At 40.8% G+C, this 25035-nt stretch overlaps 1 protein-coding gene across 1 annotated transcript; it reads left to right on the top strand.

Moving 5' to 3' along the window:
- The first annotated feature begins 7115 nt into the window (after positions 1-7115).
- Positions 7116-11042, top strand: LOC129729630 (E3 ubiquitin-protein ligase CHIP). Its single transcript, XM_055688347.1, has 5 exons — positions 7116-7605; positions 9505-9845; positions 9961-10066; positions 10134-10190; positions 10258-11042. The coding sequence occupies exons 1-5, from the start codon at positions 7486-7488 to the stop codon at positions 10498-10500; spliced, it is 867 nt and encodes a 288-aa protein (XP_055544322.1). The 5' UTR covers positions 7116-7485; the 3' UTR covers positions 10501-11042.
- Positions 11043-25035: the final 13993 nt, after the last annotated feature.

Here is a 25035-nt window from a genome sequence, read left to right as displayed (position 1 = left end):
CAAAAAACTCAAACAAAGAACATACATAACGAGAACGGCTGATCTACTAAACAAATGGAAATTGTGAGTAAACACGTGCTGTAGAGACGCTATAACGGTCGAAACTTGATGCAGCGATCTCTATACTACAAATTTGAAACACGATATCGATCATAGGTAACTTCTACTAGTTTACAAAGCCTCGAAATTGAAAAAAAAAACGAGCATCGCCAAAATAAACGAAAAATTATTTTTTGGAGCATGAAAGTTGTTGGGTAAAAATAGATTTGAACGAATTTTGAGTTTAGATCAGTACTTGAGCGATGTAGATTTTGATTCTAGGATAGTTTTAGCATGATTTAAGCCAATAACAAAAAATGACAAGAAAAAAAAAATTTTGGTAGATATAACCCCTTAACCTTCACTATATCTGCATATTTCAATACCTGGTACAACTCTATGCGTCTGCGTCTCTCTCTATCTTCCAATTTACCGCCAAGTATCGATCGCAGATTTTTACGGTCAAATATTTCGAGCACTCGTTGATCATGTCGGCTTGATGATCGTATCCAGAGTTGCCAATAAAACTTTTAATTAAACTGGAAGAATTCTGAAAAAAATTGGAAAAAAAAAATACGAAATAAATTTGAGAAAAGTTGAAGAGGTTGTTCTATAAGACACGACCGCAGAGTTAACGTAGAATACGACAGCCGGTCTTAAGTCAATGTATTTCTTGCAATAGGTTTGGGAATACACTCAATGGGGTTAATCAATTTAATGATCTCTCTGGCCCTGCAAACGACAATGAACAACAGCAGAAGCTATGTGCAGCTATGCAGTTTCACTTGCTGCCGTATCAAAAACAAGAATGAAATTAAATTGTTTTGAGGCTGTCTTTTGTATAGAGTTGCACTGAGATAGCATAATTTAGGCAGTGGCTACGAAGAGGTTATAGACGAGGGCCAATAGTGCATTCCCGGTTAACTAGGTTTAATACGAACAATTTTCGTCAGTTTGCAGTAGCGTAGATAATTTTACAACTGATGTGATTCAGGCTCACTGGCTAAAACATTCTTCAAATAAATGTTAAAATACACTCAGTAAACTTTGGGGCTTAGCTGAAGTCAAAAGAGGTTAATAATGTTTGTCAATACATGGCAAATTTTTAATTTAGTTCTGAATGATTTACTGTAATATTGGAAATCAACATGAGGTGATTTATTCGCAACTACATATGAAAATTTTTCAATCGCTATACTGCTAGCCACGCACGCTGTAGATATGCACACACACGCTATATAGCTAGCCACACACGCTATATAGCTAGCCACACATGCTATATAACAAGCCACATAAGCTAGAGACATGCACAAACATGCTATAGACATGCACACGCAAGTCACGCACGCTATATAGCAAGCCACACACGCTATAGACATGCACGCGCTATATAGTTAGCCACGCACGCTAGCTACACACGCTATAGATATTCACACACGTTACATATGTGTGTGCACCACACCCCATATACATACACGCTAGATGGTGGCTTCTCAAACCACCTGGCAGTGCGAGTCTTATTCAGTTTCTGGCTGTATTCACCCAACGATATCTGAATTGGATTACCGCTGGTGGGGTCCAACTCAGATCGAAGGGGAGCCGAACTGGAAAAATAGGAACTGCAGCTAACCACTACCGCCACCGCTGTTGCTCGCTGCTGCTCCACGCCGCTGCTGCCCGCTGCTAGTAAACTGAGCTTGCTTGAGGAGAAGCAGTCTCTTATATAGCCCAACGAGTGTATTCCCGGCTAACTAGGTACTCCATTCTGTCGTCCTTTTTAGGGAAAGGCAGCAAGCGACCAAACAAAGGTCGACATTTACGTTTCGACAAGGTTCAACAATTTTCAACAATTCAACAATTAGTTCGAACAATCAGATTACAACTTTCTGCATTTGGGCGGATGCTTAGATGATTTTTCAATCGATTGCTGCAAAAATGACGGAAATCGGTTGGAAACTGACTGAGTTTAAAACGTTTGAAATTGGACAATTTTCGTGACGTTCCCGATGTTTTCGGTTTTCGAAATTGAATCCCTGTATTGAAGTTGGACCTCTGTAAATGTTGCTGTAAGACGTATTATACGTCAAAAAGCAAACAAAAAAATTATGAGAGAGAGGTTGTGTTTCTGTGATGGAATCCAGCATCAGTTTTAAATAGAGCAACTAAAGAGATATCACTTTGTAAAAAAATTACTCATTTTAATTTAAAATGTTTTGTTTTGAGCTCACAATTTGTTAAAATTATGGTCTGAAAATTTCAAATCACGCAATCAATCTGTCTCAAATTTAGGAAACTAAAGATTTTTTCATTTACTTTATCTTTTAACATAAGGACTGCTGCAACATTTTGTTACGTAACATTAGTGAAGCTTAAATTTCAATTATTTCTAGCAATCTCATTAAAACTAATTAATTTTTGAACTGCTACGTAACAAAAAACAAACTAATGTTTTTTTTTTCATGATCTGATAAGACCTATTTGTTTGTTTTTATCTCAACCTTGCCTGTAAGAATCCAGTTTGAACTGGAACATTGGCAACTCTGATCGTACCGTTTCTTTGCACGCTTGCTCTTCTTACTGCACCTTTGTCTCAAAAGTTGCAATAATCCAGTCGATGGCCCTTTTTGTAGATTGGGCATATGAGGCCTTCCCACTAGTCGTTCGGCATTTGTTCATCTAGCCAGATCCTCAGTAAAATCTGGTGGATCGCGTAGTACAGCCGCTAGCTTCTCGGTTTTTGAAGTTCGGTTGGGATTCCATCCTTCCTAGCGACCTTGCCATTTTTCAGCTCACTAATTAGTGTTCCTTTCACCTGGCTGCAATCGTTGGTTTATCCGTAAGCAGGTTGCCGTCGGTGTCATTACACATGATCAGCACAGGGAAATTTCTGCTTCTGACTTTGTTGACTGTTCGATAGAAGCTCCGCCCGTCGTTCCTAGCAAAGTTGTCTTTTGCGTTGGCTAGCGCCTGCTTCTCGTGCTCGAGTTTCTTCCAACGGTGGACTCTATTTTCGGCAGACTGCCTCCCTGTATCTCTTTATGTTTTGAAGTGTAGCTGCAGTGGTCATGCGGCTCCTAGCAAGGTTTTTCTCGTCCGTCACTCTCTAGCACTCAGTATCAAAGCAGCTGTTACGCTGTCTTCCACGGGTCGTACTTACCACCTCTCTCGCAGTAGTATCAATGGCACAGTAAATACTACTCCAGAGCCCATTTAAGTCTTCCACTCGTTCCTCCTGCTGTTCTGTGATCCGTTGATCCAACTCTCTGGCGTATTCTTCTGCCACACCATCAGATTTCAACCGCTGTATGCTAAAACGCATCGTCCTCTCTGTGCGAGATTTCAGCACGTTTGACAACCATGCGCAGATCTTACAAACGACGAAATAATGGTCAGAGTCAATGTTTGGTCCCCGAAAAAACCTAACACTAGTATCATACGAAAAGTGCCAACCGTCAATTGATCGATCTGGGAGCTGGCTTCTCCATTTGGATGCTTTCGGGTGTGTTTGCAAATATTCTAACGTGGAGATTAGAAGCTACATATAGCTATTCTTTTGGCCGCGGCAAAATTCATCAGCCTCAGGCCGTTTTTGTTAGTTGACGAGTGAAGGTTATGTCTTCCAATGACCGAACGGACGAGTTCCTCCCTCCTAACCTGCGCGTTTGCATCTTCGAGAGCTAGTGAATTTCGTCGCGGCCAGGGGAATGGCCACACCTATACCCCACAGAAGAGGCCTGGTTTCATACCGAGTGATGAAGCTAAGTCCTTTTCGATTTGAAATAATGTCATTGACGAAGAATTGCATTGTAAATTCGCAGCGTTGCTTGGGTGTTTGCATGTTAACTATCATGTAACGCGCTTTATACGATAGCAGAAGAAGTGCTTATTGTTACTGCAAAAAAGGTTACCAACCCCAAACGGATATCACGATTTAGGTGTGTTTCACAGAGCTTGAGGGTGTTTTACAACTTACTCAAATGTAAACATTGTGTCTAGCTGTCATTAAGTGCTTTTGAAACATTCGTGCTCGAAATTTCACATTCGTGTTTAAAACTGAAAGTTATTTGTTGTAAAGTGCCCAAAAAAGAACAAATTTCGATCAGTATCCGAAATTTGATTATACAGAACATCACAAAACTGGCCAAAGTATCGTAACTTCACTTCACAAGCTTCACAAAGGCACGGTCGCTAGGATTGTACAGATGTACAAAAAGCCCCTTCAATTGCCAGCTAAGCGATCGGGACATCCTTCAAACCTTCATCCTCCAACTGGCCGAATTGACAGAGCTATCGTGCAGAAGACGAAGCTCGACCGGGGACTATCAACTCCGAAAATTGCGAAAATGATTGAAGCGAGGTTCCATTCAACTGACTTCACAACCCGTTCATAAGAGGGCCGTAAGGGTAGAGTAGCGCTTCCGGATTTGCATTGTCTGTTCTCTGTGGATATACGTTCTTAAAAGACGCAGACCTCAAAGCTGTTTTCGCAGTAATTTCAAGGAAAGCGTATCCACGGTGCTCCCACAGACCGTTATAATAAAAAAAAATGCACCAAAAAATCTGAGTACCCCATTCGATTCGTTTTGATGTCCAGAATCTCTAGTCAAAATTTCTAAATCATCGTACGGTACATTTTTGAGTAATACCCTTTTGAAGGTCGTAAAGTACGAGAAAGTGATATAAAAACGACGAAATACTTTTTGTAAAGCACGTATTTCAACCACCATTTTATGAAATAACTTCCAAAATAGTTTCTACACATTCCAAGGAACATTTTGCATTGTTTTGACCATTACAGACAAAATTATAGACAAAAAACTGTTTTTAAAGAGAGGTGTTCTGCAAAAAACTCTATTTTGTCGTGTCCAACATACAGATAGGACATCGCAGTATTCAGCAATTGTTTATCTTTTAAAATTTTCCACAACTTTGCTGAAGGAAGCTATCTGGTATATTGAAAATTAGAAAACATATTTTATTTTATCTAACTGTTAGGTGGATTGATCGAAAAATTAAAAACGTCAAATGTAAGGCCTTGTTCTATGAAACAATTTTGCTGAAGACATTGAGTACATAAAATCAATTTTTCACAGTCAAATCTAGAACGATCACGTTTTTTCGAGTTAAGACCACTGTGCACTGTGGGATTTTCAAATACATTTTTTTTGGAAGTTATTTCATAAAATGGCGGTTGAAATACGTGGTTAACAATAATTACTTTTTTGCACTTTACGACCTTCAAAAGGGCATTACTCAAAAATGTACCGTACACTGTAAAAAATCGACACGTTACTGCCAAGTGGATTCCACTTACTTCTGTGTTAATTGATGAAACATTTTATATCTACGTGGAATACACTTGCGTTTCAGTTCACAGCACAAAATCAAGTGTCTTACACTTCGGTTTGCCATGTCATGCATACCAAAATCAATCATTTTACACTTAGATTTTAAAGCTTACTCACGTCGAATGCCAAAACACGTTAAAACACATTTGTGTTGCCAGTTTTTCAGTAATCGCAAATCTGACGTAAGCAGAGAGGTTCGCATATTACAAACACGCATTATAGCGACCGCCATTATGGTGCGTAAAAAGCTGGAAACAGCGCACTACTCCCCACGTAAGGATGTTTGAAGTCGCAGCGAAAAGTCACGCGCAAGGGAAGTCGCGATTTCGATTTAGTGCTGCGACGTTAATACAGTTTCAACAATTTCGACAATATTCGTTTTTTACGCACGTGCAAAAATTAAAATTGACATTTTGTATAAGATTTTCATGGTACTTGGAACTCTAAATAGAGCTTAAACAGGACTTTAGCGGTTACGTTTTCCACTAATGTGTAACATGCGTGAAACATAAATTTAAAAAAAAGCGACCCACAACCTTTTTTTCTGTCAGATGAGGCTGTCAAAAAATGGGTAAATTTAAAAATGTGAAATGGGTAAAATGTACGCATTAGGAAGACATGTTCTTAGAAAAAAAAATGGGTCAGTTGTTTACCCATTAATGGGTGAAAAAATACTTCAAGCATCGTTTTTGTTTGCTCTGTCGATTTGTTCGCACGCGTTACTTCTATGATCTGTTTTGTTCATCATTATTTGTCAACAATCGCCATGGAAGGACTTCAAAAGAGATTCGATACTGCGTCGTTTAAGAAGTTGCAAGGTAAACAGTATGTTATATCAAGTATTGAATTTTACAATGTGAGATTTTCTTATATTAGGTCTAGAATGTTCACTATCCGTATGGTATTGGCTTCGTTACAGAAAATAGCGATTCTGACAATTGATGATAGCAAATAAAATACTCCTATATTCGTAAATAAGAGTCATTTTTGCAAATAATTAAAAATAATTGAGTTCACTCTCACTTCTTTTCATATTTTTGAGTAATAATCACAAAATTTCCGTTTATTTAATAATGGGTAAAATTCACCCATTTCCTTGAGAAAATTCATTTCTCGAAATGAGTGAAATTGTACCCAGTTTTTGACGTTTAATCGGTATACCCGTTAATGGGTAAATCGAGTTTATCCACTAAATGGGTTGGCTCACTTTTTGGCGGAATGGTTGAAAAAGTACCCATTAATGGGTTTCCCTTTCTTACCGTGTACGGTTATGGATTATGCGGGACTCCATTTTATAGCGGATTTCTTTATTCCACTAGTTCACCTCGTTTTGACCTGGAAGCTCACTAACTGCTGTCAAAACCCTTATTTATTCGCTCGATTTTGACCCAGTTTTGACCTGCCGTGCTGCCCGAAGCGCATTGTAAAATATGTCAGATTTAACCCACCACCGCACGTGCTAAGTTCGTAAGCAATTATCTGGAATCTCTTTCTTACTTGCGTCTTAAATGGCGATGACGTTTTATTATTCCTCGGCAGTTTTGCCCGCACACAGTGGAATAAAGAAATTCGCTGTTAGTTCCACTATAAAACCTTGGCTACTCTTCACCTTTTCTACTCACATTGAACTTACGTTCGTCAATTGACAATTGACAGTAATTTCTGCAACTGCCACAATTTTGATTGGATATTTTGTTTTGTTTTGTCATTTTTTGCTTTCAATCGTCCGTTGTTGCAAGAAAAAGCACTTAGTTAAAATCTGACAGTCGTACTGCGAAGAAAGTAGGTACTTTTTCATTGGTGGGGCGTAATTTTCCTTTCGTTTTCCAAATAGTTGAGTAACTGCTACAGGAAAAATAGAAATCTGTGCTTACGATCACAAGAGGAATTTAATTAGTGATTATTGGGTGAACAACTTTTTGAATAGTCATCTGAAGAGTTTCATCAACGTTGTAATTTGGTAAATGATCCTCGACGAATGAAAAGTCAGAAGGAGTCGAAAGTGAGGGGGAAGTGCGATTAATCAGGAGTGTAACTGCGCTTCGAAAATTTTGCTTTTTTCGGGATAGCTCACATCAAAACATTTGTATAATACATAATGAGTAAACATATGTATTCGACGGCCAACCTGACCGATGTTGAACTGAAAGACCAGGGTAATCGGATGTTTTCAGCCAGAAAGTATGACGATGCCATCAATCTGTACACAAAAGCAATTGTAAGTAGAGATCTCCAAAAAACGAATATTCACTTTCAGTATCAGTATTTCTTATACTATTTATATAAATTTTGTGGATGTGTGTCTCGTCGCTCGTGTTATGTATACAAAATTGATAAAAGGTGTGTGGAGATTGTTTCATTCCATTGTATGCATATGCAATTTCGCTGAGAAAAAGATAAGTGTATAATTTTGGTGTTATTGTCACCGTGAAACAAAAAAAAATACTAGCAAAGCAATGCAAACGTATTTTATCAGTTCAAGGTTGCTATTATATCAATAAAAATATAGCTCACAGCCTAAAAACAGAAAGTCCTACTACGCAAAAAGAGTATTTATCAACACTGAATTGTTTCAACAAATATAAACTTCCAGTTTTCCAGGTCACAAATGTTTACAAATTCTTCGCTTGCTCAATGTCTGCAACTTACCTTTATCGCATGTAAATTGATTATCGCAATTCAACTTAAGTTTTGTAGTTTCACGTAAACATTCATTAGTAATCATCTGCAAGGTTATAGGTAGATATCGACGAATTTTTTTTATCAAAATCTACTGAAGCACTATTATACAATGCTGTTTGTCAGAGACAATCAATACTAATGATGTAATATTCTAACATGCACAAATTTTGTAACATGAAAAAGGAGATCAAAATCATATTAGTGCGTATGAACTTACACGCATCGTTTAAAATACATACTAGTTTTTTTTTAACGAACATGCAATCTGATTCATTTTTAGTCACTGATCATGACATTTTTCTTTTAAAAAAATAAATTTCCCGTTTTGGTCTGTGCCTATTGGTTAATTTGAGCTTCATTATGCCACTTGAATTTCGTAATAATATGAAGCAGCCCACTTAACATCATGATAAGTTGAAAATGAATAAAACATGTTTTTTTCAAGCAACAGCAATTTTTAAAATTAGGATAGGCAAAATATTTATGCCACCCACCAAACTTTCTTATTACCCGAAATATTTTACTATGTATCCAAATACGATATTGGTACAAAGTGCATATGAGCAGAATATACTGGAAAAGAATCTGGAATACCTAAATACACGTAAAGACACCCACAAGAGAGGGACAAGTGCATTCGGTGCGCCGAAAGGTAAATGATTTATTCCAGTTCCTTCGTTTCCTTTTGATACCATTATTACAGGTTATTACCTCAGCGAGGGCTTACGGTTCGAAACGCCGAACGCATGCTGCATTGTTCTATGTATTTGGTTAAAAAGGCAGCGTACGCTTGGAACACTGTTACCTTCTAATGTCTAAACGTATAATATGGCGCGTAGCAACATACTACCGACGATAAGCTTACCCTCATGCCATGTCGGGAAACCCAACTTCGTTGAGCAAGAGCTGGACTATTTTTACGTCTTTCGCGATTATTCGTTTTGTTGTTTACAAATATTCCGTGGCATAATGGTGTACTCTACTTTTTATGAATGAAATTGCCCGAGTTGTAGTGACATTGAAACGAAGGCCAACGATGTAAATTAGCCAGATTTCTTAGTAAGCTGAAGGTGATCTAAAGCTTCTTGGGCAAACCAAGTTCAGTACTTGATGTATATGATCTACACACTTAACTTGTCTCGGCAAACTTTCCAACAGCTGATCGAGTTCGGCGAATTTTTTTACAAATATCAGCAATATATTTCGACGAACATTCAGCGAATATATCGATCTACCGTAAACCAGCAGCTATTAACATTTTGTTTGCCAAAGTTCTTGAAATTTCTGCCGTAAACTTGTGGAACATTTTGCTGAATTTCTCAGCTGTTGTGTTCTCGGCAATAAAATCTAAGTGATAAAATCTCTGGTATCCCAGAATTCACAAATGCTCTCAAAATTTGGGATCAACAGTAATGTTATACTCTCTCTATCCTAGATTAAAAATCCGACCAATGCATTTTACTTCACAAATCGTGCCCTCTGCCATATCAAAATGAAACGATGGGAGTCTTCCTGTATGGACTGTCGGCACGCGTTGGACATGGATCCCAACTTGGTCAAGGGTCACTTTTTCCTTGGTCTTAGTCTGATGGAGCTCGAATCGTACGACGAGGCCATCAAACACTTGATGCGGGCACACGACCTAGCCAAGGAACAGAAGCTGAACTTCGGAGACGATATCGCCTCGCAACTGCGGTTGGCGAGAAAAAAACGTTGGAATATACAAGAGGAAAAGCGTATCTGTCAAGAAATAGAACTACAAAGCTATTTAAACAGGTGAAAAATGTCGAATTGCACATATGTTTCAGCCAGTAGTCCTGCGAATGCTTGACTGATTAATCATAAAGTTTTTCAGTATAAACCACTAAAATATGGCTGTTTTGATTTGCAGATTAATAAGTGAGGATATGGAGAACAGAATAGCCAAACTCAAACTAGACGATACACTTAACGAGGATGCGGCTCGTGAAAAAACTATGGAAATCGAACGTGAATCTGTAAGGCTTACATTTTGCTTTGTACATTGGACTAAACTTGATAATCCTTTATTCGTTGTAAATCTAGGAAAATCACACCACCGAACTGAACAACATTTTTGCAAAGATCGACGAAAGACGAAGGGTAAGACAACATAATGGTTTACACGTTCAAACGAGTTGACTTATACCAAGAAATAATAATTTTGCAGAAGCGAGAAGTGCCCGACTATCTGTGCGGAAAGATCAGCTTCGAGCTGTTGGTTGATCCTGTTATTACTCCGTCCGGTATGACCTACGAGCGTAAGGACATCGAGGAGCATTTACAGCGCGTCGGCCACTTTGATCCCGTCACCAGAGTGAAACTGACGCAGGATCAACTGATTTCCAATTACTCCATGAAGGAGGTCGTAGATGCTTTCCTCGCCGATAATGAGTGGGCGTTGGATTACTAAATTCTTAGAATGATACCTGATAAAAGTTTTAATTAAAATAATGCACTTGGTTGAAGGCGGAGTCCCTTGATCTTAATGTAAAGTAGAAAAACTAATGGTATAACTCATGCAATAGTAAGGACACTTCGTGTTAAATGAACAACCGAGTTATAGATTCATTCAACCTAGAACTTTTGAATGTTACAAATAATAATACAAAAAAAACAAACGTTCCTTTTCGGCTAAAATTGCTCACAGATTTCGTTAAATTGTTTAAAATTGTTACTGCGTCTAAAGGAACTTTCGATTCAAAACATCGTACATGATACTTCTCTATGTGAAATGACCAATACCCACAATTGTGAAAAGCGAAGCATATTAGACCCAACATTTTCCTATTGATATTTTTTCATTAATTTACACAGATTTGATGCTCTCGGGCGTTACTTGCAAAACAGAAGATGTGATAGCTTACTACAACAACATTATCATCCAATTGTAGGCATACTTTTCTTATAAACCGTTGAAGGCATCGTGAGAAATATTATTATGATACACAGCAAGTAATGGGCTTTTATTTATTATTTTTTTTGTTAGGGAATTAGGATTAAGTTTTCCATTGATGTGAACTTTTGTAATATATCCCATTCAATTGTTATACGTGTCCCTTTGCAAAATACAATGACCACTATTGTTGTGAGTGATCAGGTACCTGCACCGACACGCTCCCAGTCAGGTAAAATATGGTTTATGAAACTATCACCTTTCCAGGATTCAAAGACCAAATCTCTTTGGGCTGTAAGACGCCACTGCCAAGAAGCCTTGATCTGCGTTTAAATAATGCACCACAACTGCAAAGCAGATGTTCCGATGTCTCGCGTTCCGTATTACAAAAGCGACAGATATCATCCTGAACCCGGCCAATGTTCTTTAAATGATATCTACTCGGACAGTGCCCCGTTACTAGGCCGACATATGTACAAAGAGCTCTTTTGTTGAGCTCTAGGAGCTTTTTTGAATGGTTTTCGTTTGGTGTTATAAATCTTTTAGATTGGGAACACTTTTTGACATCCAACCAATTGATTATCACTTTTTGTTTCTCCCATCGTTTAAGCTCCATTTTCACTGCACAGTTTGATATACCGCAGAAAGATTCTGGGCCGATAAACTGTGAGTTAGATCCTTGTTTTGCAAGTTCGTCTGCCCTTTCATTCCCACCAATACCACAATGTTCTGGAGCCCAATACAAATTTACTGAGTTTGTTTGACACAGCTGTCGAAATGTGAGAATACATTCCCAGACAATCTTGGATGTACATTTATAAGCATCAAGTGCTTTCAGCGCTGCTTGACTGTCAGAGAAAATACAAATATTTGCATGTTTGTATTTCCTAGTCAGACAAACATACGCACATTCAAGGATTGCAAAAATCTCTGCTTGAAACACTGTTGGCCAGTGTCCCATTGCCACTGAAATGATAATTCCAAGGCCGAAGATTCCTGCACCAGTTTTTGTACCTATTTTTGAGCCATCTGTGAAAAATAGCGTTGAACCGGGACGGACATCAGGAACTCCGACTTCCCAGTTTGTACGCGACGTTTCGCATACCTTGTAGGGAATATCATGATTATCCTGAGGTGCCATCCGGTCTCCATTCATACTCATCACTGGCCCTCTTTTGAAAAAGTCCAGTATAGTCAGGTGACCCACAAGATCACCTGACAAGATAGTTTTTGTTCGTTTGAGCCTCAATGCACTCTTTTCTGCTTCTAGTTGCACGTATTCGTACAACGGCAACAGATGGAGAATTGCATCAAGAGCTTTTGATGGGGTGCTGCTCATTGCTTCTGTTATAGCAATGCACGCAAGTCGTTGAACTTTATCTAGCTTTGTTCTGGCGGTGGATTCTTTGGTTTTCGGCCACCATACTGACGAAGCGTAGGTCAGTTTTGGACGTATAATCGATGTGAATATCCACATCACCATTTTTGGTCTCAAGCCCCACTTTCTTCCAACGGTTTTGGAACACAACCATAATGCACTGACCGCCTTGTTGATTGCATAGTCAAGATGTGCATTCCAGTTAAGCTTGGCATTAAGGATAATGTGGGATATTAGTCGAGATAACCAATTAAATACACAAACAAGGGCAATGAACATCCAAAAAGATAAATCGATTTAGATATATTTTATAATCACTCAAGAAATTATTAGAGTGCAGCTAAATTCATGCAACATATATTGGCCCTGACACAAGTAAAGAGATTTTTAAGGCTGTCCGCACCTACGCGAATTCAGATCTGCAATTGTCAATTTATGTGTGAAAACAAAAGCAAAAATATTTCCCTCCTTCACTTTCGCAAGTAAAAACCAAACCAATATCAACAGAGTCGTCAGGGCCAATACACCTTGAAACTTACTGGAGGTAATCGGAATGATCGTGTGAAAGCGGAGTCGGGAAAACCATTCTTTCGACGAAGTTTGCAGCGCAAGGACGCGTTCAGGATGTAGAAGAAAAAATCACCACAATGGCGCAGTTGCTCCCAGAAGGTGAGAAAAACACTTAAACTGTGAAATTCGGTGAATAGTGAAAAAAAATCAGTGATTGAATAATTCGAAGATCCTTGGTGGTTCCTGTAGACACAAAATTTCTTAGTGATTTAATTTCCGAAAAAGGAGGTCGCCATTTTGATAGTGCGGGGAGGGAAATAATGAAATTGTGACTGTTTTGAGTCCAATTCGCGTTGACGGTGTTGCTGATATTTGTTTGGTTTTTGCATGCGAAAAAGAAGGAAGGAAATATTTTTGCTTTTGTCATCACGCACATTTTGACAATTGCATATGAGAGTTCACGTAGGTGCGAACAGCCTTCAAAATCTCTTTCAACGCGAATAACCCGAATGGAAGCAATATTCGGCTATTTTCTGATTTCAAGTTTGCTTCCCACGGATGAGCGGATTGGCACCCTTCTGACTGCGACGTAGCAATGGGCGAGATCAATCCCTTTTTCGTAAAATCGATTTTGCAGGTCGATTCATCGATGTTTTAAATCGATATTTTTTCCCTTGCTCAATCGATTTCGAACCGACGGAAGGGCGGTTAGCAAAAAAACCCGACGGAAGGGCAGTACACAATAAAAAAAACCGACGGAAGGGCGGTAGGCAATAAAAAAACCGACGGAAGGGCGGTAGGCAAAAAAAAACCGACGGAAGGGCGGTAGGCAGTAAAAAAACCGACAGAAGGGCGGTAGGCAATAAAAAAACGACGGAAGGGCGGTAAGCAAAAAAAAAGAAAACATTGGAAGGACGGCAAAAACCGGCAGAAGGGCGGCAAGCAAAAAAAAAAGCCGACGGAAGGGCGGCAGGCAAAAAAAACGACGAAAGGGCGTTAGGCAAAAAAAAACCGACGGAAGGGCGGTAAGCAAAAAAAAATAACAACGTAAGAGCAGTAGGCAATAAAAAAAAACTTCGGAAGGGCGAAACAAACAGGCTGAAGGGCGGTAAGTAAAAAAAAAGTATCGACGAAAGAGCGGATTTGCGGAACGCAACTAGCGATTGCATTTGGGTGTTGAAGTCTAGGGACAAATATTTCAGGCAGATAATTGTGATATAACTAGGGATACCATCTGGTCGAAGTAAGAAATCAGGACACCTTTTCTGGGCACAAATTTGAAGTCATTCTATTCTTCGAAGTATGAGCAAATATAACACGTAATATTTGATTTACTCAGTTTTTATTACGCGGGGATACGTACCTCCGGGAAGAAGGTGTTAATAAAAAAATCCTTCGATTTAAGAATCCGCTTGAAAAAGCCGTTAATTCGAAAATCCATTTAGAAAAACACCTAGTAAAAAAATCAAAGTGTATCTCTGACGATCGACTTTCATCAAACCACTTTGAATTATTACGCATTAGTAGATACTTTAGAAATTCAACACACGTTAACTGTTTCAACTTAAACTTAACAAATGCCAGATGCCTAATGTTAACGTTCAACGCGTGAGAAATTCGTCTTTACTCTTGTGAGATTCAACCAATGAAAAATTTCGAATCGGAATCGAAAACACTTATTGAACAATTCTGAAAAATTCTTGCCACACAACAAAGTTAATAATCTCAAGAAAATCAGGACAAATACTAAATTATAAAAAATAAATCAGGACGTCAAAATAGGACTTCAAAATCAGGACATGTCCTGCTAAATCAGGACGGATGGTATCCCTAGATATAACTTCAAGATACACTGGAAGATAACGAGCAAAAACAAAAGGTCTTCACTTTGTTTCCCGCCTGTTATGCTTTCGAGTGGTTGTTGTGCATGTCTGGCCTTGGGCTAAGGGGTCCCGGAATAATTTCCCCGTTGACCGCTCGTGTTAGAGAGACTTTTACGCATGAGTTTGTTCTCAGATCATCAATATATATAGTGTCTATAATATAAATTTGTCAAACAAAATACCTGACAACTCTGGTTATGACTGACAAAGAGTGTTTTATTCAGCTAGCTGGCATCTCTATCTTATTTGCTTTGCTCCGTTAGGAGTAGAAAGCCTATAGAAAAGAGAGACGCCATGACACTCACTTCCATTAAGCTCACACCAAAACGGCTGGAAGGCCTTTAAAGTTTCGAAAGTTTTGACGCAAAGTATTGCAATCAAGTTGCGATGAAAAAAGGGACTTGCTAGTTTACGTAACAACTTGTGTGCAAGTACAATTTAAAAAAAAAGAATTGTTAATGTTTTTCGAACCCCAGCTCTCGAGGTACGATGCTGGCCTAACAAGCCATTCATCGTAGGTTCGAGTCTTGACTCGGGACAGACTGTTAGTGTTAGTAGGATCGTAGCGCTAGCCCCGCAATTGTCCTGTACACTCAACGGTTAGCTGCGAAGTCTGTGTATAGTAAACAGAAGGTCAAGTTCCGAATCGGAATGTGACTCTAACACATATTAAATTTAAACATGTTTGATATACGCTTTACTGCCATACGGTTTAATTCCTGTTACGTGAGATGTGTTTGGGTCCCTAAACATATAATATTGAAAAAGTCACGCAAAATAACATCGCAAAGCTTATTTTGGCGGGGGAACCCGCCGTTTTGGTGTGACAGTTACCATAACGGTGAGTTCTACGTCTTCTCTCTATCCTATAGGCTGACTAATATATATAGACCTGCTGAATAAACAACAACAAGACACAATGACGTCAAATTAATGCATAAACTTTTCACATTAAAAGTGTCTATGATCTATATAACGAATTTGAAATATCTGTACTGGTTTGTACTCCGTATTTTATTCTTACACCATTACTCTGCGGAAATGTTCATCGGAATAGTAGTTGCAAAGACCGACATGCGTCAATGAAGTAACGGAGAAAATCTATAAAAGCTAATGATTAATTTATCTGCACATTATTTTATTGACAGTAGACAAGGCGGATAATGTGGGATATGAGTCGAGATAACCAATTAAATACACAAACAAGGGCAATGAACATCCAAAAAGATAAATCGATTTAGATATATTTTATAATCACTCAAGAAATTATTAGAGTGCAGCTAAATTCATGCAACATATATTGGCCCTGACACAAGTAAAAGAGATTTTTAAGGCTGTCCGCACCTACGCGAATTCTCATATGCAATTGTCAATTTATGTGTGAAAACAAAAGCAAAAATATTTCCCTCCTTCACTTTCGCAAGTAAAAACCAAACCAATATCAACAGAGTCGTCAGGGCCAATACACCATGAAATTTACTGGAGGAAATCGGAATGATCGTGTGAAAGCGGAGTCGGGAAAACCATTCTTTCGACGAAGTTTGCAGCGCAAGGACGCGTTCAGGATGTAGAAGAAAAAATCACCACAGAATACTTCTAAGTATTTAACCTGTTCACTGAATGGAATTTCTACTCCTCCAAGCTGGAGAGTTTTTAGATTGAATTTCCTCTTTCTAGTGAAAGGTACGATTACAGCTTTTGACGGATTAATGCTGAGACCCTCCTTTATACACCAAGACTGGGTATACTTCAGAGCCTCCTGCATTCTTTCCGAAACTATGTTGTCAAACTTTCCTCTTACCAAGATGACTATGTCATCTGCAAAGCCCACAACTTCGAAACCTTTTGCTTCTAAGCTTTTGAGAAGATCGTCCACCACCAAAGACCACATAAGTGGCGAAAGAACTCCTCCTTGCGGACATCCTTTTGTTGCCCTTATCGTAATAGACGAACCTCCCAACTCAGAAGTGATTTCTCTTTTTGCAAGCATGGTATGAATCCAGTCAACAATACTTGTGTGAAATCCTTTTTTCCTCATTACACTAGACATTGAAGAATAGGACGCGTTATCAAAAGCACCTTCAATGTCCAAGAAAGAGCACAGAGCAATTTCTTTAGCTGAAAGTGACTTCAATTTTCATAACCAGCGTATGAAGCGCTGTAATAGTGGATTTTCCAGTTTGATAGGCAAACTGGAACTTTGAAAGCGGTTTTGTTTGCATGTAAGATGTATGAATGAATTCATTCAGCATTTTTTCCATTGTATTCAACAAACCGAAGAAAGACTAATGGGTCTGAATGATTTAGGATGCGTCTTATCACGCTTCCCAGTTTTAGGTATGAAGATTACTCTTATTACCCTCCATTTTGATGGAATATGATTTAACCTTAACTGGCCTTGAAAATCTCAATGAGAGAAGGAATCAGTATTGCTTCACCTTTTAGAAGCAATGCTGGAAATATTCCATCTACACTTGCAGACTTGAAAGGCTCAAAGGATCTCATAGCACTTTCCACCCTGGTTCTCGTAAAAATTTCATCCGCCACACCTGATACAGTACTTTCCGTTCTAGTAGACCCAGAGATAGTCTGCGTAGAACAAATTTTAACTAAATCAGAGATGGCTGAATCCATCTTTTCAATAGAACCGAGAAAATGCGTTTCCATCATTAGATTTAAGGTATCACGAGGACCACTAGTATAGATTCCGTCATGACGCTTTAGATTGCCAAGCTCAACGGTATGATCTTTGGCAAGAGCCTTTTGTAATCTGGAAACAACTGGAGTTCTTTCTATAGATTCACACATTTGAAAGTAGGCTTTTCAATTCTGGTTGTGAGTTACAACAATCGAACTGCTAACAGCGTGACAAACCTTGTTCGTTCAGTCTCTTTGAGTTTTTTTAGCCAGTTATTACGTTGGTATCCAATCAATCGAAGTACCATATCACGTTTCATGCTGGGCGATACGAATCAGTGAAATCTAAGAATTCGTTCAAAAGCTTCTGTTGATAACTCTAGTTTTAATTCAGTGACAAATTACGTAAGTATTGAATCTTTCATAGCATCAAATAATCAGAAATTAACACCGTTTCAATGCAGCGTAAACTGCGCTCTGTCAGGCTTCGTTAGTTCTAAGACATGCGGAATACAGTTACAGAACAAGGACATATTTGAACATTCGAATTTGATCATAATTTTATAAAATACTTGCAAATCATGCAATTGCTCCAGAAAGGATTTAAAACGTGTCTTCAGAACGTTTACGCGTCATCTTTGGCGCGTAAACCATATTTCGACGGTACACGGAATGCTTTGTCAATCCGAGCGTCTGTTCACCAAGATGGTGCGAGTCAAAGCTTTGCCACCTCACGTGGTATGGTAGCAACCTGTAAATCACCCGACCAACGTACAGAAAATCAAATCGACCATGTTTTCTCCGGGACTTTTCTCCGATATTATCAACGTTCGCACAAACATGCGTGGACCAGGCATAACTCAGTTCTTTGAAGCAAAAAGCGCCAACAGGGGAAACGAGATCGTGAAGCCTATACTGCGTTAACGATAACCGTAAGTTCTACGAGAAACAGAACAGCTCACGCAGAGGCTACGTACCACAAGCCGATATGTGTCGCGACCTGGAAGAAAATCCCTTGACGAGCGACTGTGAGCTGATCGAAAGGTGGAAACAATACTACGACGAGTATCTCAACGACGATGTTAGGTTAGCGGTGCCAAGCCTCCAAGAGATTCAGGAGAAAATCGGCAGGTTGAAAAACAACAAATTCGTGGCAGTGACCAATCACCAAGCGAGCTTCTGAAACACGGTGGTGAAGCACTGGCTAGAGCGCTACACTGGGGGATTGTCAGGATCTGGGAGGATCAGGAATTCGTGGAGCGAACCGGTGGGATTAATGGGGGCCCGCGTCACCACGGACCAGATCTTTGCACTGCGGCAAGTACTCTAGAAATGCCGCGAGTACAACGTAACCACGCACCACCTAATCAACGGCTTCTAAGCGACGTATCAAACGAGATCAGCTATAGCAAATTATCCACTAACACGGGTTTCCGACCAAAATTACGCGATTGGTTAGAGCGATGATGGATGGAGTGATGCGTGCAATGCGAGTTTCGGAGACGCTCTCGAGTCCTTTCGAATCACGAACAGGGTTGCGGCAGGAAATGGGCTTTTATGTTTGCGATTAGTACGATCATTAGGAAGTACGGTCAGTTACTTGGCTTCGCCGACGACATTAATGTTATGACACGCAGCTTTGGGACGTTGACTTAGAGCAGAGGCCAATCATGAAAACTTCAAAGATAAAATACATGAGTAGTAGAGGCTCGAGAGATAGGGTTACCATTTCGTCGGAGTTAAAAATCAGGACAATTTTTTCCAGCAAAAATTGTTCTAAGCTATTGTTATTTTTTGAGGTATCAATAAATAAAACACGTAATTTGAGATTTGCACTTCAAAATACGCCAAAAACTAGGGATGGGCGAACGGCTCACGAGCCGTTCATATGAACCGGTTCTTAGAAAAGAGCGAAAGAACGAACGGCTCACGAAAAAGAGCCACGGTTCTTTGAGCGGTTCAGAGCCGCTCTTGCAAAAGAGCCGTTTCGCCCACCCCTACCAAAAACCTCATATTTAACGTATTTCTCGAACGATTCAATTTCGCAACTTTGATTTATTAGGCGTTACTAGATACCTTGAAAAATGTAATTAGTAAACTGTTTGAAATAAACTTAATTGTCAAAAAACGTTTAACGATTTCAACGACTAGACAATTTCTCTCATTAAGATTCAACCAAAGAAAAAAATCGTTCGAAATAAGTTCGTTTCTTCCCGGAGTCAAGATAAAAGTAATGAACAGTTTGCTTTCTTTTTGAATATCCGGCATCATTCAGAAAAATCAGGACAAATGCTAAAATATGGAAATTAAATCAGGACGCTCCAAATTGATCTCAAAATCAGGACATGTCCTGCTAAATCAGGACGGATGGTATCCCTATCGAGAGAAGACATCGGTAGCCTTGCATCATTCTAATTGACAGTATTGTGCATTTAAATAAAAATCATCAAAACGTCGCTGATAAACTGGCAGTCAGGCTCACTTCCGATGCTTATTTTTGTTGTTCTCGCAACACTGCAACCATCTCAGCCGCCACTGCGCTGTCAGTCCGGCTTACAGAAACAAATACATTGCAATCATTCCCGCAGTTCATGTTGTGTGAACACGCAGTTGCTCTATGTGTTTGTGAAGTCGGAAGAAAGTTCGGAAGTCGGAAGTCCGACTTCCGAACTTTAATTTAGTGCTGGCGCCACAATAACTAAATCGAGGTGGTAGATGAGTTTGTGTATTCGGGCTAACTAGTGATCGCCAACAATGATACTAGCAGAGATAAAAAGACGCATAATAACCGGGAATCGCGCTTACACCCGATTTTTTTTTTTGCACAAGGGACGCTTTTCGTGCAAAAAAACGTGTTATTTCGAGAAACCGCGCATAAAAGGCGTGTAAGAATAATCCGTGTAAAAGAAGATCATGCAAACATTCTTGATTATCCACAAAACACTTATCAAACCGCTAGTCTTCTACGGCCAAGAAACATGGACCATTCTCGTGGTCCACGAATCGTGGAGGATCATCGTGCCCTTGGCACACGCAAAAGTTGAAGTCTTGTACAATCGTTATGTCTTCCCGGTTCGCACAAATGTTGCAAAGAAATCGCACAATAAACGTGTGAAACGCATAACGCAACAGTTGTACTGCGAATATATTGAAATCAGAATATGTATCATATACCGACACTTTATTTCTCACGTCAAGTGTATTAGTGACTGCTACTCATTGATTATTATTTGTCAATCTGTGCACGCGCTTTTTTCTCAAGCGACGAGAGAAATTTCTCTCTCGCTCGTAGAATTTACATGTATGTGCGACATGACTAGACACGTCACATACAATTTGCAGGTTGCTTTTTCGCTTCTCCCTTCGGTTCGGATTGCGACGCGCAAGGCGATATCTCGTTGCTTCACGAAATGAGCGAGACACCCGTGCTGTACATACTTGATACCAGTGTTGTTAGTCTCACTCATACTGTCGGTGCGTGCTTGTTGCTATTCAGAGGAATGCATGAAGAAGAAAAAGTATCTTGAAAGCGTGTGTGCAAAAGACTTGAAAAGCGTAGCATATGTCTCGTCCTCAAGCAGAAAGGAGGAGAATGGTTTTGCTTCTCGCTCGCTTTGCAATACTGCTTGAAACCAGTTGAAACTGTTCAGGTGTAGTAGTTTGGAGCTGCCAAATACATTGGAGAAACGCTAGAGCATTAATTGCGTTATCCCAACACGCAATCATTGTACTGGTTCCGAATTACATCAACAATTGCGCTAAAAACGCACAATTTTGTACTGGTTTCGCACCATCCAACTTTTGCGTGCAGGGTGTCGAAAACCTGGAAAATCAAGGAATGTCAGAGAATATTCGAGGAAAAATTTTTAACCGAGAGGCGATTCACTTTTAAACGACACTCTAGCGAAAAAACTATTTTTTTTAGCACAAAAGGTTAATTCGGGACCACTACGGTTCGGTTTCATATCCAACTGAATACTTTTTTCACTGGGATTTAGGAGTTGCGTTAATCTACGTTGCTCTTTTTTGTGCCGAATGATGATCCGCCAATCCGCTCACAAACTGATCTAAAGAGCTGGTTCTTCAAAGTGAGTGAGTTACCTGCCGTAGTCTGCTTCACTAAACATAACCCATCCAGCAGCCGCGAGAGCACGCAAAAATTAACTTGCCACAGCTCACCCACAGGCACAGGGGCTGGCTAACGCCGAGTACGCACACGGATGGAAAGTGGAACGAAAAGAGCGAAAGAACTGGTTCACTGCGGTCGTCTGAATCTTAAATACGGAACGGAATAATCGACATGGACCTAGGCGAACGAAAAAGGACAACGATTATTGGAAACTCGGTACTTGGAATGTAAGGACTCTACTCGAACCGGCACGCGCAAGTATCCTGGCTAGAGAGCTGCGGAAAGTGAATATGGAGGTTGCAGCTATCCAAGAGGTGCGGTGGCCGAAATCGGGAGAACGCGAATTCCGAGCAGTAGATCCTATTGCGGACACTTCATTTCAGTACCACATCTACTATAGCGGCGGCGTAAAAGCAGAAAGAGGAGTCGGTTTCGTGCTAATTGGAAAACAGATGAAGCGTGTTATTAGATGGAGGCCGATCAGTGACCGTGTTGAGAATTAAGGGCAAATTCTTTAACTACAGCCTAACAAATGTGTACGCACCGACCAACGAGAAACCCGATGACGAAAAGGAGGAGTTCTATGAGCTCCTGGAAAAGACATACAATGAGTGCCCAGGACACGATATAAAGATTGTCATCGGAGATGCAAATGCACAGGTCGGGCAGGAAGACTTCTTCCGCCCCGTAACTGGTAGGGAAAGCTTCCACTCTACTACGAACGACAATGGCCTGAGGCTTGTTAATTTCGCTGCAGCTAGGGGGATGGCTATCTGTAGCACTTATTTTGCACGCCGGAACATCCGTAAGCACACCTGGATGCACCCGAATGGAGAGCTTTGCTCTCAAATTGACCACGTTCTGATTGATGGACGGCACTTTTCAGACGTTACAGACGTGAGGTCGTTCAGAGGACCGAACGTTGACTAGGATCACTATCTCGTAGTAGCCAAAATCCGCGCCCGGCTGTCCAACGTGCTGAAATCCAAGGCAACGAGGAGGATGCAGTTGAACATCCAGCGGCTATCAACTGAAGGAGTGGCTGCAGAGTACTCGCAGAAAGTTGATGAACGGATTGAGGAAAGAGTTGAAGGGAACCTGAATGAACAGTGGAGGCACATCCACAGTTCGATCAGCACTACAGCGCGAGAAGTGTTGGGTACAACTGCGGCAGCTGCGCCCAATGAATGGTTTGACGCTGAGTGCCAGCGAGTGACGGAGGAGAAGAACCGCGCCAGGGGTCACATGTTGGCCACGGCTGTGACTCGTCAGAGCATGGGTAGATATCGAGATGCAAGAGCCGCTGAAAAATAAACTCCATCGCCGGAAGAAACGACAGCATTGGGAGCGTATTCTTGCGGAGGCGGAAGGTTGCTTCTCCAGGCACGATGCGAGAAGCTTCTACTAGAAGGTCAACGGAATCAGGAATCGAAACGTGTCAGCCCCTGTCATGTGCAACGATAGGGAGGGGAACCTGATAACCGATAAAACAGAGGTGGCCAGGCGTTGGAAGGAACACTTCAGTGTGCTGTTGAACGGTGAGGGAAACAGTGGAGTCGAAAGGAGCAGGATGGCTATTGAGAATGATGGTCAAGCTGTGGATCCACCATCCATGGACGAGGTGAAGAAAGCAGTGAAAGAGCTGAGAAACTGCAAGGCAGCCGGGAAGGACGGCATTCCCGCCGAACTCTTCAAAGTCGGGAGCGAACAGCTGTATCATGCCATCCATCAGATCATGCTGAGAGTGTGGTCTGATGAAGAATTGCCCTCGGACTGGTTGGAGGGTTTCATATGCCCGATCTACAAAAAAGGCCATCGCCTGGACTGTAGCAATTTTCGGGGCATAACTCTTCTCAATACCGTGTACAAAATTCACTCCCGCATCCTGTTCCACAGACTGAGGCCGTTGCAGGAGACCTTTGTTGGCGAGTACCAATGCGGTTTTCGAGGGGGACGCTCCACGACGGACCAAATGTTTACCTTGCGACAGATCCTCGATAAATTTCGAGAATACAACTTGCAGACGCACCATCTGTTCATAGACTTTAGGGCAGCGTACGATTCAGTCAAGAGAAATGAGTTATGGCAGATTATGATTGAACATGGCTTCCCAACAAAGCTGATTAAGCTGATACGTGCCACCCTTGAAGGTTCTACATCAAGCGTCAGGATAGCCGGTGAGATATCGGACTCGTTCGTGACGTAAGATGGTTTGAAGCAGGGTGACGGGCTGTCGAACTTATTGTTCAACATCGCATTGGAAGGTGCTATACGGACTGGTGTGCAGAGAAGCGGCACCATCATTACGAAGTCGCACATGCTTCTCGGTTTTGCGGACGATATCGACATCATTGCTATCAACCGTAGAGCTGTGGAAGAGGCCTTCGGACCTCTCAGGAGGGAAGCTGCGAGATGAGGGCTTGTCATAAACGCTGCCAAAACGAAATACATGGTGACTGGCAGAGTGCGTGGTAGTCCGTCGGAGGTTGGTGCTGCGGTGGTGCTAGATGGGGAAACATTTGAAGTAGTCGACGAATTTATTTACCTGGGAACATTAGTGACATGTGACAACGAGGTTAGCCGTGAGATAAAGAGGCGGATAGCAGCCGCAAACAGGGCCTTTTACGGACTACGTAACCAGCTAAGGTCCCGCAGTCTGCAAATCCGTACTAAACTTGCACTTTATTAAACACTGATACTTCCGGTGGCTCTCTACGGTCATGAATCATGGACGCTGAAAGAGGCTGATCGGCGAGCTCTTGGTGTTTTTGAGCGTAGGATTTTGCGTTCAATCCTTGGCGGCAAACTAGAAAATGGTGTTTGGCGCAGACGCATGAGCCATGAAGTGTACCAGGCATACAAATCGGCGGATATAATCAAGCGGATAAAACACGGCAGGCTTCAGTGGGCTGGGCATGTAGCGAGAATGCCGGATGAGAGGCAAGCGAAGGCTATATTCAGCAGGAATCCCGATAGAGGTCGTCGACTCCGGGGTAGACCCCGCACTCGTTGGATGTGTTCTGTCGATGAGGATGCACGCGAAATAGGTGTTAGGGGCGATTGGAGGATAGCAGCCCAAGACCGAGGGACATGGCGACGATTCTGGATTCGGCACTGGATCGATAATCGGTCTGTCGCCTTAAAAGTAAGTATTTAGGGAAAAAATTTCAATCGAGAGGCGATTCTCTTTTAAACGACACTCTAACGAAAAAACTGATCTTTTTTAGCACAAAAGGCTAATTCGGGACCATTACGGTTCGGTTTCATATCCAACTGAATACTTTTTTTACTGGGATTTCAGAGTTGCGTTATCTACATTGCCCTTTTTTGTGCCGAATGCTGAATGGAAGATGGGACACGGAGACAAGAGGTCGCCAATCCGCTCACGAACTGATCTGAAGAGCTGGTTCTTCAAAGTGAGTGAGTTACCTGCCGTAGCCTGCTTCACTAAGCATAACCCATCCACCAGCCGCGAGAGCACGCAAAAATTAACTTGCCACAGCTCACCCACAGGC

This window comes from Wyeomyia smithii, chromosome 3 (assembly GCF_029784165.1).
Source record: "Wyeomyia smithii strain HCP4-BCI-WySm-NY-G18 chromosome 3, ASM2978416v1, whole genome shotgun sequence".
Lineage (NCBI taxonomy): Eukaryota > Metazoa > Arthropoda > Insecta > Diptera > Culicidae > Wyeomyia > Wyeomyia smithii.
The sequence above is the reverse complement of the archived record's forward strand: the minus strand, read 5'-3'. Positions and strand labels throughout refer to the sequence as shown.